This window comes from Rhamphochromis sp. 'chilingali' (assembly GCF_963969265.1).
Source record: "Rhamphochromis sp. 'chilingali' genome assembly, chromosome: 3".
Taxonomy (NCBI): Eukaryota; Metazoa; Chordata; class Actinopteri; order Cichliformes; family Cichlidae; genus Rhamphochromis; species Rhamphochromis sp. 'chilingali'.
Window position 1 is genome coordinate 9,329,721 of NC_137931.1, and position 17,497 is coordinate 9,347,217.

Genomic DNA, 17,497 nt, shown 5'->3' on the forward strand with positions numbered 1-17,497 from the left:
CGTGCGCACAGTTAACAACGTGCCGTCTGAATTCCGGCATGATGTCTTGGATCTTCTCCCTCTCTTCTCAAATCTTGATTGACTAGCTTCTGCTCACAGGCTGCCAACCCTCCAGGGTCATTGATGCTGTGGGGAGAAGAAAGGAGATGGCGAGAAGAGACAGATCAGAAAGAAAAGCCCAATAAGGGGAATGAATAGCAGAGGTGAAAGAAAAGAGTAGGCCAGTCTCATGTCTAGCTGTCAAAAGCCCCCGCTTTGTGAAGCTGAAAACCTTGTCTCTTTTCTTCCCGCTTCCTCCCGATTTTCTTTTTATTTTAGTAAGCTCCCTCTGGGATTTTGTCATTAATTTATTTTTGTGGAGCAAAAGTTGGACTTGAGTTGGAAAAACAAGAGTTTGTCAACCTTGGAGCCAGAGCCACACAGGGAGAATGCTTCACACGGAGATCAGTGTGGGAGGTTTTAGCTACACATCAAACAAAATTACTATTTTTTTTTTTTATTTTGAATGTGTTGCTAGATAAAAAACAAATAGTCCATTTATCATGCAGTCTAAACTTTTGCTGGGTTTGCTACATTGTGATGCTGGAGGTAGACTTAAAGTCCAGGTTTTATCAGGTCACAAGAGCAGCCAGAGAGGAGCTGTCTAGAAGCCACTCCAGGATCTTCTTGCGGCATCCTGGGTGCCCGAGGTAATAGTCGCACTAAAGGGTGAATCTTCATCTCAGTCTTGAGCTGTGTGCAATCTAAAGCGAGTTTTCTTGAAGGACTCATGACCTCAGATTTCTGGTTTAGCTGAGAACAAAGAGAAGAAAGAAGGAAATAAGAGGACTGCCTACCCTGATTTGTAAATCCCAGTCAAATCACTGGGCAGGAAAAGTTTTGTCTGTAGGAAAGAAATTAGTTTTAGTTTGTGCATGGAGAGCAGCTGGCACTGTTCCACGAATACATAAGAACTCTAGCATCCATACCATTTTTCTTCACAGAAAGGCTTTAATGAAAACTGCAGAGAGAACAAAAGCAGAAAAAAACAGCCTCAGTTTAAATCTGCAGATGTGCACACACAGACCTCCTTGAACACCACAAATCAGCTTTTCATCTATTTTCCTTCTTATACTTTCCATTCTGATTTCATCTGTTACATGCTATGTTAAAACATCTATCAAAATCCAGCTTCTAACGTAGAAAGAAATGAATCAGGTTAATGTTTGAATATTACAACAGCGTCATTCAGGTGTAAACTGGGATTTTGCAGACACATTAGTAACCCTGCTAAATGTTCTGTTTGTTGCCCACAGCTGGCTGTGTTTCAGTTCCTTTGACTTTAATAAATGACTGCAGCATCACTGGAGCAGAAGCAGTGAGTGCTTCTTTAAATTAAGAGTGATGCACGTATTTACGCACATGGCTTAGCAGCAGTACCGTCATCAAGTCTGCGCTGGTCAAGACCTGACGAGGAATAATACACAGTTTGTGAAGCCCAATTCTGAAGCCTCACTGTTATCACTATGGCTATGCTGGTTTTCTTGGAGCCAGAAGTGGAGATGCTCGGATGAGAGTGTAGCGCTACATTATCAGCTAACACTAGCAAGCATTGAGAATTCTGAAGCTTGGTAAAGGTTACCGTTGTCTCCTTTATAACCTCCTAAATCATGCTGTTTCCAGGTCTTTACCATTTGCAATGAAGCCCTGGTGTCTTCATTCTTCTCTCAGAGCAATGTCTTAACAAGATTCTCTGTTGGACGCTGGATTTGAGACAAGCCTTAAATCATGTCCAATCAACTGCACTGAACATGACTGATTCTGGACATTCTGCAGATATTTTGATGATTTAAGGAAAAAAATTAAGCATCTATAAGCTGAGCTGCAATAGTCATTTTAAAGGGCAGTATTTCTGCCAGATAGGCTAAACCATGCAGCGAGCGTATCAAGAGTGAAGCAAAATGAGCCCTTAAAGGCTTTTTATCAAACCTTCATCAAAATAGCTCAATGATTTAGGGTTCAGATACTAAAACAATTAACTTAAACATTATCACTGTAGAGTTTACCACTTTTACCACTAACATTTTTTGCAGATGAGCCCACGTTAACAACATTTTTTTTAAATTAAATTTCTACTGATCTTATTGATATATTTCTTAGTGTAGACCAATGACAGGACCCATATGATGATCTTTTCAAAGGACATGGTGTAAAATGTATTTCACTTGAATCAGTGGACAAAGACAAATGTGACATTTTTGAATATAAAACAGAAGCTCGAAGGTCATGGATGACAAAATAACAGCTGTGTTTAAATGCCTGGTTTTAATGGGGGGCAAAGAAAGTGTGTCTTGGTTGATTGAGCCACACATGGTGGAGCAGAATCATGCTTCTGGTAAAGAGTAGGCGGGATGATCCTTGTTTTTCTGATTGCCAGCCTATAATCAGACAGACTTAAAGAAGACTCGAGAGCAAAAAGCATGATTTGGTGATTTTTTTCTAAATCGGATCCAAAGCACATTTGGAACGGGTTCAAAATGGGATTCCATGCTATCATGTTATATTCCTGTTTTCTACAGATGCACCTGAGGCTGGACACAAAACCAGATTTCAAAGTATCTTTGTATTACTCAGAACACAGCAATGACAAATCCAAACAGCTTTAACTGCTGAGCAGAATTAATGGTAGAATTCAGGCAAACCTGGAAGAACCCTACCAAATCAAAGCAGTTTATTAAGATTGTGGCATTGAAGAGTTTCTGGACACACTCAAAAAAATAATTCATTGGATGAACTTAATTTCATCTTGCCACCTATATTCCATCTAAACAAATCATGTTAAATCAATCCATCTTGATTGTGTTGTTTCAACACTAAATATGTTTGTAAGTGTAACATAATTTAAACATTAACATTCAGTTAATTTGATTTTTATTCAGTTAACATGTTTGTACCAAGTTAGTCTAATTAAATTAATTTAAATTCATGCTATATTGTTTAAACACTTTGGCACATCAAAAGTCAGTCTTGTTACATGAACTAGTAAAATATTTGTTTGTTACACCAATGTTAATCTTGTTGAATGAACAAATGTAATTTATGTCTGTAGTACTTACACCAATCATGTTTCAGTTAGTGTTTGTATTGCTTATGTAAACATTACTTTTAATTAAATTAATGAAACATACATAAATGATAACTTGCAAAACCATCTTTTATTTTGCTTGAACATTCTTAAAACAGTTGGCAGGATCCCAGTTCAGCCTAGCTTTCTCCCCTTTAACGATCTCATACCAAGACCACAGAACTTCCAGATCAAGACATGCTGACTGAAAGAAAAAATACAATAAAATAACCCTAACCCTAATAATAATAAAAATGAAATAAGTCTGTTGAATAGTTTGCAGACAAAAAATATTATCCCCAAAGCAACTTTCGTAAAATGTAGTAAAATATGCATTGCAAACAACAATATGAATTTTAACACAATTTAAAGCTCAGACATAACATTCAACATTACTATAATATTACAACATTACTATGTTGCTTGCATACATTAGTCCTCCATTTAATCAGGCTGTATCCATTAATAGTGACTTTATGCTATTAATGTGTGGAGAAAACATTCAATTTTGAGCATAACTGCTCCACTCAAACAATTTGTGAAAACCAGTGTGCATTTGCCTTTGTAACAATTGCCATCTGGCAAAAATCAGTGTTTACACTTCAAGTGTATAAGACTTTAAGTTATGGACGAACAATCTTTGTGTAATAGCCACAGAGCAAACCACATAGTTTATATGAACATTTTATAACTTACAATTTTAAACTTTAAAACAGTAAACACATATTTGCATTGCAGAAACCTTGAAAAAAAAAAAATCTGGCTTGCATGAGTCTGTTTCAAGCTCATTCACCCCATTAGCTTGTTTTTTAGGAACTGTGCCTTGGATGACAACCTCTGTCCATCCAGCTTCATGATAATCTTTTGCAAGACTTCAAAAGTGCATTTGAGCTCCGGTGGGTAGCTTAGGTTCAGACAGTATATCAGTCCAAATAACAGAGCACAAGCAATTGCAATGCTCCTCAAACCAGTGAGAACCTCCACGCCTTCAATCAGGACACCGATGTTCTCTGGGTCATCTCCAGGCTCCGCACCCTCCTGATGTATGACATACACTCCCATCACAGTTTGTTCCATGGCTTCAGTGTTGGCCTCAGTGTTCTGTGACGTAAAATATAATAATACATTTGTTTGAGTCTACATATGAAAAAAAAAAAAAAGGAATTCAGCAATCAGCGTGAATATGCTGATATATTTACTAAATTCTATGTCTCTGGTTTCACACCTCAGAAATTTGACATGAAACAAAACAAGGACCAATTGCAATATCTTTTATTCACACGTGGTGTCACATTTTACCATTTCATATATCGAAATTACCCATAACTCCTGGAGCAAATTACATAACACAGAACAACTTGTGAATATAACTGACCGTATATTCCTTCACAAGTTTCTCATGGTCTTCATTCAGGTAGACACACAAGGACTTCAGGATGCATGCTCGTCTTGTATGTATTGTGTCATCCTAAGAAAAAAGGGAATCCATAATGACAATATTTAACTTTTAGGCAGCAGTTTGAAAAAGGAATACTTAGTTTGGAAGAGTCCAAAAGGCCACATGGTAAATAGACTGGTTCTTATATAGCGTTTTTCTACTCAGAGCACTCAAAGCTGCCTTTATACAACAATTCATTCACCCAATCACTTTTTCTAAACTGTTTAAATGGCCTGTATTTATATAGCACTTTACTAGTCCCTAAGGACCCCAAAGCGCTTTACATATCCAGTCATCCACCCATTCACACACACATTCACACACTGGTGATGGTAAGCTACATTGTAGCCACAGCCACCCTGGGGCGCACTGACAGAGGCGAGGCTGTCGAACACTGGCGCCACCGGGTTTAGTGCTTACTGTCTAACATTCATACACATTCACACTCCGATGAATGCATCGGTGAGCAACTTGGGGTTAGTATCTTACCCAAGGATATTTGGCATGCACACTGGAGGAGCTTGGGACCAACCCGCCAAGCTTCTGATTAGTAGCTGACCTGCTCTACCACCTGAGCTACAGCCATCTCAAAACATCTGTCTAAACCAAATCAGACACAAAATGAGGCAACACTAATGTTTTTTTTTTGGGGGTTTTTTCCCCATTTTGATCAAAATTAACCATACGATTTTATCAATTACTTATTAATATAAGACTGATGCTTATATAATTTGTATAAAATATGAAAACCTCTTAGGACTTTTGCCTACCATATGTATAGATATCTTTGCTCATAAAATTGCCAGATTATGGGCATAAAAAGTTCTTAAGCACAGATCTAACCCACCTTGGAGATGGCCACCATGATGTGTCTCATTTTTCTGCCAGCCACCCCACCTTTGCCTCGAAAGAGCTCCATCATGCGTGGAGTGTACAAGTCTAGCTCATAAAAGAATCTAGATAGCAGCGGTACTGTCGATATGCGCAGGAATTCCTTGTCAATCTGAAAAACATGAACAATGCACTTATAATATGCACCAGAGGAAGGACATACCAGGAATTATTAGCTGTTTTATCACTATGTTATGTCAATATTAGTGAAGCAAGAAATAACTGGTCAACCATAAACACACTCTAAAAGTTAGACATATAGGACATGCACCTCTTTCTCGGTGAACAGAGCTGGCCATCTGCTTTTAAAATCTGCAATAAAGGGCTGTCCTTGAATAACTTCTTGCCTTCTGTACGAAAAAGTCTTCTGCATTTTCATTGTCACTATATTGTCATTGTTTCTCTTCTGAACCTCTGAAAGCAGTGCAATTCTCTCTTTTTCCAGGCTGTCAGTGGTTTCTCCTTTTGGATACTGCGGACAGTAATTGACTTCTGCTCTTCTAGGCTTTTTCACATTCAATGCTGCCTTACTTTTGTCTTGGGCCTTGTTCTTTAGTGAATTTACCAACACCTCAGCACAGCCCAGGCCTCTTAGTTTGGTCCGGACATTGGCCATTTTATACTTGAGGCTAATTTTCCAACCATAACAGCCATTAAAGGATCCCTGCTCCCTCAGACAAGGATGCTGTTTGACAAGGGCTTCTGCAACTTCATTCAGGTCATTGTCAGTTGGATAGACTTTAAATTTTATTATTTCTTCAGCCAGCCTTTCTAAAAGGTGGGATTTCAGTTTTGGTGAGGGGGTCAAATGAGTTCCACCAGCAATGAACTCAGCATTGGCCTTTTCAAGTTGCAGTTCAGCCTCATAGCTGAAACAAGGGACTGTGAAGACACTTGGCCACACTGACAGTCTTGTAGACGGTGATGAACCTGACGATGAAATGGGCCTTGTATTGTCTGTGTCTGAAGAGCTTGAAAAGGAATGTGTTGGACTTCGCACTGGTTGACATGTCACTCCATCTTCTGTAAAACTTTGCAACTGCACACTATCCAAGTATACAACCTTTAAAGTTGCTTTATCATTAATTTCAGAGATCGCAGTCAGATTTACAAAATCATTTCCGAAATCAGGATCTTGATATTGAAGACGAAAATCCTGTTGCACTCCAAAATTTGTCTTTATTTCCTGACACAATTCCTCAATGGAGTCTGATATCCCAGCTGGTAAAATTAGTTTCCTGGCATCATCTTCTCCGAGAATGATCCTCAGTCTTATGGGCTGGGGCATCATGCTGACCTGGACAAATATCAAATATTTAAAAAATAAATAAAGATGTACTCATTGACTATTGTGCGAGTGTGTGTAACAAATTCTAATGTCAACGATAATTTGATGATGTCACCTTGGCCTCGAGGAATTTTTTTACTGGAGAAGTGAATAGTGCATTTTCCAGATTTGTCTTGCATTCTTCTAATTAATGACAATTCTTGCATAAGATGCTTAAAAGAAATCTACTCTCAATAAATTAAGTAGCAATTGGTCTGCAAAGTATGATGTATTATTTACTGTGCCAGGTGATATAGGGGGAAAATACTTACAAACATCACTCCTGTTTACCCTGCAAGTTAGTGTGTCTCTTCAGAGTAACCAGACGCAGGCCTCCCACTGAATAGGCAGCTAACGGGTAGTCATCGAGTAGTTCCCCATGCTCAATCAGAGACACCTCTCTCGCATGTGACATGTCAAGCTCAAAAGCTCTGAAGTGCTCTCGATACCAAGCAGAGAACTTTTTTACAAAAAAGTATATTCTGCCATGCAAAATAAAAATCTGCAGAATTTCTGCAAACTCTGGCGAACCAAATATTTGCCCATGAACAACTATCATTCCTGTGCTGTAGTTCATGCCATTGTATGACACGCTTTTTGTAATATGGACATCAGTTTCATCTGGTAATCTTTGCTTTATAGCTACTGCGATATCACTTTTCAGAACATCAATTGGTACTGATGAGCCAACATTTACCATTAAAGGTGTCTTATGGTCAGAAGAGTGCAAGTCAGAGGCAATCACGAGCTGATGTTTTTTGGCAAGTGTAACAGGTATGTTCTTAAAACAGTTTGTATGGCGAGCAATTTGTTTAAAAAAACTATGTTTCGCCTCAAATCTCATTGTCCATTTGTGGACAAGAGGCCCAAAATGCCGAATCAGAGCAGGGTAGTGCTCCAAATAATGATGTTTAGGGAGAAGACTGTTGTTTGGAAAAAGTTCTTGGTATCTCTGGCGATGTTCACTGATTTTACACTCAAGGTAGGAAATCGACTCATCAGACTGGACAGGGGCTACAACAAGCTCCACAATGTCCTTCAGATCCAAAACAATATGCCATGCAGGTTCATCCTCTGGAACAAGTGGACCAATAATTAGAGGCAACAAACGAAGCAGAGACCAATTTTCATGTGCATTTCCACCAATATTTTTTTTTAATGAGAAAGTCTGGGGAATTGCATGAGGCCGGTTGGTTTTATCTGCCCATTTATACTCAAAATTTTGGATCAAGTTGTTAAGTTTTTCTAAGGTGAAATACTTTTTAGAGATTAAAAAAGAAAAACAATGCGCAAGCTCCACTGGTATTATGCCCTCTAGCAGATCATGTGCTACATCTGGAGGGTAGCCTGCAGTGACATGAAAATGGCTCAGATTCTTACTCAAAATACAATCTCGCTTAACTCCACAACAAGCACTTGCTGTTTCTTGTGCACGCTTCAAATGGAATTCATGAAGTTCCGGTGTTCTATGCTCAAAATCACCAGCAGTCACAGACTTTATTTCAGATTTTTTAGCTGTACAGAATCTGCATATGTATTCAGCAGAAAAACTTTCCACAAAACCTGCCAGCCCATGGGCTCCTAGGTTGTCAGCTATGACGCAGCTCACAGTTCCTTTAATACACTCGTTCAACTGACTGATGAACACACCATGTTGCTCCAAAGTTACCAGATCTCTCAAAAGTGGATCAAAGACTTTTTCAAACCCAAATGTCCTCAAATCTTCACTCTTGCAAAGGATTGCCAAATAAATGGATGAAAGGGCTGAATGAGAACCAGGTGGTAAATTGCCCAAGACCCAATATACACCACAAAGCTTGTGCTTTTTCCGTGAGGTCCCAAGAGGATTACAAACCTCAAAATCATCAATATAAAGGTTAATAGAAATTCTCAACTTCTCACCATCTAGAAAGCTATTTCTTTTATAATGCTCCCCATCTCGAAAAGATCTGTAAACCCTCTGATCACCATTCAGATTCTCTCTATTTTCTTGAGCTATTTGTTCTTCAATCACTCTATCCAGCAATTTATTGTGACTCAATATTTCCTGCAATAACTGTAATAAAGGGATGTACTGAAATGACTTCCTTTGGTCTATCGATAAAAAATACTCAACAGGCTCTACAACCCTAAAATTTTGTATGTAGTATAGTTTTCTTTTATAAGGAGTGGCAAGAGGGCCCCACTTTCCCAATATTTTAGCCACAGGGTTAGAAACACATACAGAATTTGCAAGCTCTTCAATAACAGCCTGACTAATATGGAGGTTATGGCTCTTAAAAATTTCTGTAATTGTACGTTTTGTCAGAGGTACACTAGCTGAACTCAACAGAAAAACTAACTCCTCTAAGAACTCATCTAATCCTTTTGCTGGAACATGAAATATGTGTTCCAATTTCAACAATATTACTGCTAATTTCCGTTCAATTAGTTCGGGCTGATTTTCAACAGCACTATTATCACATTCTGTCACTGACTCACTTTCAAATTCACCATAGGATACATCTTCAGAACAGCTAGCCCTTACATTATCAGAGGACTCTATCACTTGAACTGGGTCCACACGTGTAACTACACTGGCTTTAAAATCTTTAAGTGTGTGTGGATGATGCTTCCTCTTTTTGTGTGTATAAAATGTATTGTAAATATTTGTCTTGAAAGGGCAACCAAGAAACACACAACTAACTGTCTCGTTACTTCGCAGATGTGTTCCAATATGGACAAAAAAATCTCTCTCAGAGAAGACGTCACTGCAGTCACATAACTCACATTTAAAAGTTACTGAACTTGAAGCTGTCTGTGTAAACTGAGATGAATGAGCTTTATAGACATGAGTGTTCAGTCCACTCCAAGTCTTAAATGTGCACGGACAATTAACATATATGCACAGATAATGTTGACCTATTCCGTAATGATGATGTAGTTTATAATGTTGAAGTAATTTGTACCTGCTGCTCTCTCTGGTAACACAATGCTTGCACTGCCACATACACGTCACTGATAAAAAATGAAATATGCATTAGAAAACGTCAAGGAGATTAAACTTCTGCATCATCCAAAAAAAATAAATAAATAACATAATAATAATAAGGCAAACATGAACTTACCATGTATTGTTGAGGAGGTGCATAAGAATCTCAGAGCATGGGAATGTGGCTTTATTTTGTGATGTATTTCTGGGGAGAGAAATTAATTAAAACAAAGTTATTACTCTGACAAATTTGTGTTAATATCTACATACTGTGAAATGTGAAGACTGTTACGGTGCGTACACACCGAACGCGATAGACGCGACCAGAGCTTCAGGTTTACATGTAAAGTCAATGGAGGAGCACGATGAAGCGCGACTGGGGGTCCAGCTAAACTTCGGAAGCAGATTTGCATTGAGAAAACGCTTTTCTGCCTACTTCACACGACTGACGCCTTTGAAGCGCGAAGTAAAATACGCACTGCAGTTTGTGTGGTGCATTTTGTGCATTCGCGCTTATCACGTCTACCGCTCGAGTTGGTAAAATCTGCGGGACAGCAGCTTCTCAAACTCGGCAAGGGACAGAAGGTGGTACAGCTGAAAGCGGCCGTCATCCAGACGGAGCTTCTGGAGCAAGTGGTGAAACTCACCAAACTGCTCACGCTTGTGGAAGACCTGATGGACCCAGGTACAGTGAGGACGTCCTTTAGGCACTGCTCTGCTCTCCACAGCAAATAGAGAAGGGAGACTCTTTCTTCAAACGCTAGATTGACAGCTGCCATTTTAATAACATACCGTCTGGCACTACTTCCTCCCAGATCTCTTCTTCATACGAGTGAAAATTGCATATAAACCTCGACCAGTTCATGCTGGACGCGCTTCGAGGTGCAAATGTGCACGAGATCAGCTAGGGGCATCTATCGCGTTCGGTGTGAACGCACCGTTAGTCAGCCTAATGCAGAGCACCAGAGAAACTATAACCCAAACAATTATCCACCTAAATCATTCTGAATTCAAAAATTAAGTGAATATATTACAAAAAAAGAAAATGCACATGCAATTATTGTGACAGATTTTATCTTACTCCTTGTTATTAACTCCCCTAAACGCTGGTTTAGTTGAATTAAACCTTTCATCAATCCAGTTAATGCGGTTGCCCGCGACTAAACTCCACTGACAAAAACAGGAATTTTAGATAGAGCATCATAAAACACTCATAAAATCACCAAAACCATGTCGGTCAGTCTTACCACTACTACCAACAATCACCAACTCCGGTTAAGCAGAATGTAACCCTTCATTCATGGAGCTATATGCGAAGACGTTACGGCTCTACGCGGCTTTCCCGCTCTTCAAAGTTAGCTAACTCCAGAGAAGAAAAACAGTCCTACCAACGCAGATAACCATGAAACACACCTCATTCAAAGTCGACAGAAACAAAAACAAAAAAACTAACTTACCAAAATAACCTCATCAGTTTTTGCTCTGTTGCAACAATTAGCGACTCCGGTTAAGTTTTTAAAAAAAACATTAAATTCACCGACTTACATTTGAAAAATGTTTGGGTCTACAACCTCCCTGCTATATATAAATCTCCACACTACACAGGTAAAAAATTTTAACTAATAGTATTTATCTCTCACTCCACTAACCTAAATAAATATATCAAGAAATATTACTTACCTCACTATCAGGTATGCCAAAGAAGTAACTCCACGTGCGCTCGTTAACTTCTCAACGGACCTTTCCGGTGGGCGTGGAGCATGCGCAATACATGACGCTATCAGAGCCTTTGGTTTGATGGACCTCATTCTCATTGGATTGCCATGAACGAATTTAACTCATCAAAGTTTTCTTTGATTTATATTCAAAAAAAAAGAATGAATCATTTAATGAGCATAAAAATGATTTCTTCATGTGATGTAAACATATTACTACTTTGTTAATCAAACACATGCCCTAGTTGATTTTTTTGAGTGCACAGATTGCTTGCAAGCAATCGTTCTGTTCTAATGGCAATATGAAGTATCCATGAAAATATAGTTGACTGAGGTTTTGCAGACACGTAACAGTTAACCACATTTCATTAGCTTGTCTGCCACTTTGGACAACTGACTATCATGATGACAATGTAAGATACAGTGAATAAGGTCACACAGGCCTAGAGACTGATTCTGAGCCATGTGCTAGTTGTGCAGATAAACATAATACACAGGAGTATTCCCTGTCCAAAGACTGTCCAGATACTCTCTGAGCTACAGTGAAAACTTTGACAATGCAATGCAAAAGTAAAATATTTCAGTATGAAGAATATTTTCATGCTTCTGTACTTCTCGAACTTGTCAACCTGGGAACAAAGAAAATAAAGCTACTAACTACTCTTTCAGGTAAACAAATCAACAGATTTTGTCAATATATATTACAATCTGCCCGAGACTGTGTTGTATTAACAGTGTAGATAGTCTGTTCTAAAGAATTAAACGTTCAAGAAGGTGTTGATAAATGTAGTGGAACAACATTTATCCACCATCTTTAGTGTAACCAAATAACATCTTCTGTTATTCAAGGTAGTGTTGGTTTTCTGCAGGAATTTGATACACCTCACCACTGTCACATCCACAGCTTGAAGACTAGACTGAGACGATAAGGTGTGATGTCAGCAGTCATCCTTTTAGTGACATTACAAAGGAAGACTGTCAGTGGAGAAAAAGCAAGTCCACAATACTGTGGCAGGTAAATTAGGTGTCATTTAAGCCATCTTGCTGAGCAAATGTGCTGAAAATGTCACCTCAGTGCTAAAGAAGCATAGAAGCAAAGTATACTCCATACAGGTGCACACAGCAACGACATGCTGAGAAGAAAAGAAGAAGAAACGTTGTAAACAAGAGGCAAATGTTAATGATGTAGGAAATTAAATTCCCACTACAGGTTTTCATGGAATGACGAGGAGAAAGAAGGAGTCCCATGTTTACTTTCACATCAGCTTCCATTTCATTTCCTCTTCCTCTCTTTTATCGTGGCACACCGGTGTCCTGCTGATCGTTCATGCTTTGTTGTTGGCTTTTGGTTTTGTTTTTTTCAAAGAGAATCAAACAAACAGAGCTAGTGGAGAGCGGCACATGGTGAAGATTTGCCTCCATGTGTCCTTTGTTTTCTGAGAGGCGCTGGGCTGATACGCACCTATGTTGACACACAAACACATATTGAGACTCTCCTCCCAGGCTTATTAACACACAGGACATCAGAGGGATTTCGTTTTCAGAGGAAAAGTTTATTGTTCATCGTAACAGACACCCACACCCACACTACTCCCACATTTATATTCATATAAAGAGCCTCACTTGGATCCCTTTTGGAAAGCTGAGTGTACTTTTAAGTCATCGTGCGAGTTGAAACTTTGCCTGTGCTTCATGCTCATTTGCCATTTCTCATTTGTAGGAACCTTGAGACCAGCCTATCTGAATAATACAGTCGCTCCATTAGACTGCAAAACTAACACAGTGCTCATATTTGCTGGATTAAGTGCATTCTCTTACTTCATAGGTCTTTTTACAATGTACTTTATTCTCACTGAAATGAATTTGAACTTGGCACCTCAGAGTCAAATAGGAATATGAGGCTGAAAGGACTGAAAAGATGATAGTGGGACTGCAGCGTCTCCTTGGCTGTTTAAAATATAACACGAATTCTCATTAGGATTGGAAGGGGCTGTTGCAGATGGAGTAATCCTTGGCAGGCGCAGAAGCAAGCGCACTAATATTTTCAAAAGCATTAATACGTCAAGCACATTTGTGTGCGTGTAAAAATGTGTGTGTGTTACTGGTTGCTTGGAAGTAGGACGGCCACAGAGGGAAGTCGGCACGCAAACAGTCCCGGCGTCAATGTGACAGAGACAGACAGACACACACACACACACGTAGCTGAATCATCTGGAAAGTGCCGGCGCCATTGAGAGACAACAGCCTGTGCGATTTGTTCATGCAAATTTAGGCCCAATCACACCCATGCTGACTTTGTTTAGGAGAGGAGCGGAGACACGGGGAGAAAGGTGAAAGGAGAAGAGCATGTTTAAAATGAGGACACGGCTGGGGGAACAAATAAAGAAATCGTATTGACAGCTTGAACACAGAGGCGTTCTTACCATGGGGATAAAAAAACTGGAAACAAGTAAAAGACTTACTCTGATGAAAAGGACTGAGGTTGTCATAAATTGTTTACATCCAAAAAAAAAAAAGAAAAATCCTACAGGATAAGACAAAAAACAAAAAATATGCACAAGCAAAATGAGCACTTATGCTTCGAAAAGGTTTGGCGTGGAGGGTCATCTTTGAAGAATAGTCCACATCAACATTAGCATTTATCCATTGGTCAAACCCTTTGCAACACAGCTGTAGTTGATTTTAGTCAAGCTAACTTTATCCAAGTTTAACTTGGATCTGAATTGTATCATGTATTCGGGGCCTTGCTTTTATTTTTTTTTTTTAATGATTTTGTCATGTTTTGCCACTTTAGTGGTCTGGCTCCTTAAAGCCTTGACAGTCACAGAAAAAAATAAAATAAAAACACACTCATCTTCTCATGTCTCTTTTCCCATGTCCAGAAAATTTTATGTGCTCACAAGAAATCTGGAACTTTTTTTAAACACTAATGACGTAGTTTTCAGCTATTGTTGCATACTGCTGGTTTTGCACACTGCACGTTGAACACTATTCATTTAGTAGCATATGTTAGCAACACATTTTCATATCAGTTGCTAAGCTTGATGCTTTTGTCAAATTGAGATTAATACCAAATATGCGATTTTATAAACTTCTTAAACTCTAAAAATGTGCATATATATTAGCACTTAAGAGATTTTGGACAGTGTCTTGTTGGATAATTTAACAATATTGCTCAACCCTTCAACCTTTGTTTATTGAAAGAACTCTCATTTCAAATAACACATAAGTCATTTATATGCATAGTTCTTCCCTGAAAATAATGCTAGGCCTTGCGGGCCATATTATCTTTTATACATTTGCTCCATTTTGGACCAAGTACAATAACTTACACAGCAGCACCTGTGATGAAGGTTTGTTTACATTTCTTTTCCTGGTCTAGTTCTGACCTTTGAAAATACTGTACACAGCCAGCTCTTAGTATGTGCCACCAGCTTAGCAACTGAACTCTGTGGGCCTGAGGAAATGCTAATCAGCCTGTTGGGACTGGTGAAAGGCCAGCATACAGTATCTTTGCCTGAGCTACTGTAACCTCTAGGTAGCAGATAAGTCTCCCTCAGACATTTAATATGATTTGGAAAGCTGATATAGTGCTGTCAGTTCCTTGTGCTGCTGCCTGTGACTGCATCGCCAGGAAAAATCCAAAATGACACGGTCTGTAGGTGATCTAAAGGTGATCACTGCTGAGAGAAACCGATGGCCAGGAAGGAAATCCATCCAGTACACGTGTTGTAGACAAAGTCACAACATGGTTTACACGTCTAAAATATGGATTTGTAAAATATTTGTGTGCTTAAATTAGGTCAGAAAAATCCCCTTGAGCGAGTCGTTTCATGTGTCTGCTGACAGTGAATGCAGTTTGTGTTTGAAAAATCAAAATTTAAAAGCTGAATAAAGAATGAATAGAGTTTCACCACCAAAAGAAAAGAAAAATAAAGCTAAACGCAACACAGTACTGCCTGCACGCTTTGAGTGACAGGCGATCTCTGACAAGTGTGGTGGAGGGAAAAAAACAAGTGAACATCAAGGATTTAGTTTGTTTACCTCGCTAGTTCAGGCACCAAATTTGTTCACTTTTATTGTCACCTTTGATGCTGATAAAATGAGAATAAAGTTTTTTTGATCTCACTTTCATTTCGTTAACTCATCAGTTTGGAAAAAAAAGGAAAGTATATAAAGCTGCTTGATGCAGTGTTGCTCTTTTATTATTACAGAACTGTATTTTTTATATATATATATATATATGCATACATGCACCCCTGAGTCATAACTCCCTCTGCAAACCCATTTAAGACATTTAGTTTGATTTCTTTAATCAAATATTAATCACAATTTACAGTAATCCAAAACAATTTTCACAATTTTCATCTTCCCCCACAAATACTGAATATGCTATAATTTAAAACATATCCTTGCAGTAAGTATAACAAGTATAGCTGCAAGTTATGATTAAAGTTCAACTGATCTACAAAAGTAAAACAATAACCCAAGAGATTCTAAAATGCTTCACAGATCTCAAGGAAACTATTAAGAACATTTTCTTTGGGTTTACCGCCACCACAAATTCCTTCTATACTGCATCTACAACAGTTATTAGTAATATCAACCACATTCTTCCAAATGGTATCTTATTGATGTGGTTGGGATTTTGACAGATCCAAAAAACAAGTCTAAAGACTATTCCATGCATGGAATCCAGGCCAATTAAAAATTAAGTATATCAATGATTCAATATCAATAGAATGCCCTTTGGCATCAGTAACCAGTGTTGGGAAGGTTACTTTTAAAATGTATTCCACTACAGATTACAGAATACATGCCCCAAAATGTGTTTTGTAATGTATTCTGTTACGTTACTCAATGAGAGTAACGTATTCTAAATACTTTGGATTACTTAATATATTATCAGACTTTTTTTTCCATACTCACCATACCAATACCAATTTTTAAATCTTAATATAAAATGAGTAACAGTAGGGTGGACATTAGGTAAGGCTGCACTTTTTGCAGTGATCTCGTATAGACAACTATTCCACACTTATATAAAACAGGTCTGGTTGTCTGTGTCAACTTTGCTAGCGAGAGACAGAGAGAGGCGTTGAAAGGCTGCTCCAACGGAACTTATTGTTTCGGAGGAAAACACGAACACAGTGAACAGTCGAGTCTTAATAGCTTACTTACAACTGGGCTCGTCAGGCACTCTTTTTGGCTGCAGTGGTTATTATTATATTTACATGCTTCCAGCTCCCGTTACGTAACACTCTGCCTATTGCCTTCATATTAAATCATTTTGTGAATATCCATCCATCCATTCGCTTCCACTTATCCTTTTCAGGGTCGCGGGGGGCACTGGAGCCTATCCCAGCTGTCATAGGGCGAGAGGCAGGGTACACCCTGGACAGGTCGCCAGTCTGTCGCAGGGCTAACACATAGGGACAGACAACCATTCACACTCACATTCACACCTAGTGGCAATTTGTATTATCCAATTAACCTATCCCCACAAGCTGCATGTCTTTGGACGGTGGGAGGAAGCCGGAGTACCCGGAGAGAACCCACGCAAACACGGGGAGAACATGCAAACTCCACATAGAAAGACCCCGGCCTGATGGTGGAATTGAACTCGGGACCTTCTTGCTGTGCGACAACAGTGCTAACCACCGTGCCACCGTGCTGCCATTTTGTGAATAATTTTTTTAAATATTTCTTCACGTCACGGCCGCAAGTAGAGGTGACATGGGCTGCAAGATTGACACACAGGCATTTGAGCCTCTTAATGTATGTTTTGTTTGGGTTTCCACCGGTGTGGAATTCCCAAAAATAGAGAGGGGACAGCCTAACATATGAAACAGGAAATGACCACTGTGTAATCCTTTTATTTCAACAAAGTAACTGTATTCTGAATACCACCTTTTTAAACGGTAACTGTAATGGAATACAGTTACTCATATTTTGTTTTTTAAATACGTAACGGTGGTACATGTATTCCGTTACTCCCCAACACTAAAGAACACTAAAGAACCTAGAACCTAGAAGAACCACTATCAATAAC

At 38.9% G+C, this 17,497-nt stretch overlaps 1 protein-coding gene across 1 annotated transcript; it reads right to left on the bottom strand.

Moving 5' to 3' along the window:
* Positions 1–3,595: 3,595 nt before the first annotated feature.
* LOC308393249 (uncharacterized protein) lies at positions 3,596–11,471 on the bottom strand. Its single transcript, XM_080876879.1, has 7 exons — positions 11,411–11,471; positions 9,867–9,935; positions 9,708–9,756; positions 5,704–6,729; positions 5,389–5,544; positions 4,479–4,571; positions 3,596–4,204 (listed from the first exon to the last, which is right to left on the bottom strand). Exons 2-7 carry the CDS (start codon positions 9,887–9,889, stop codon positions 3,893–3,895), a joined length of 1,659 nt encoding a protein of 552 aa, XP_080733005.1. The 5' UTR covers positions 9,890–9,935; positions 11,411–11,471; the 3' UTR covers positions 3,596–3,892.
* Positions 11,472–17,497: the final 6,026 nt, after the last annotated feature.

Excerpts from the sequence above, each read along its gene's own strand:
- LOC308393249 (XM_080876879.1), bottom strand. The coding sequence starts at position 9,889 with ATGCACCTCCTCAACAATACATG. Across the intron at positions 5,545-5,703 it reads CTCTGTTCACCGAGAAAGAG|ATTGACAAGGAATTCCTGCG; the intron begins GTGCATGTCCTA and ends CATGTTTTTCAG. Across the intron at positions 4,205-4,478 it reads AACTTGTGAAGGAATATACG|AACACTGAGGCCAACACTGA; the intron begins GTCAGTTATATT and ends TTTACGTCACAG.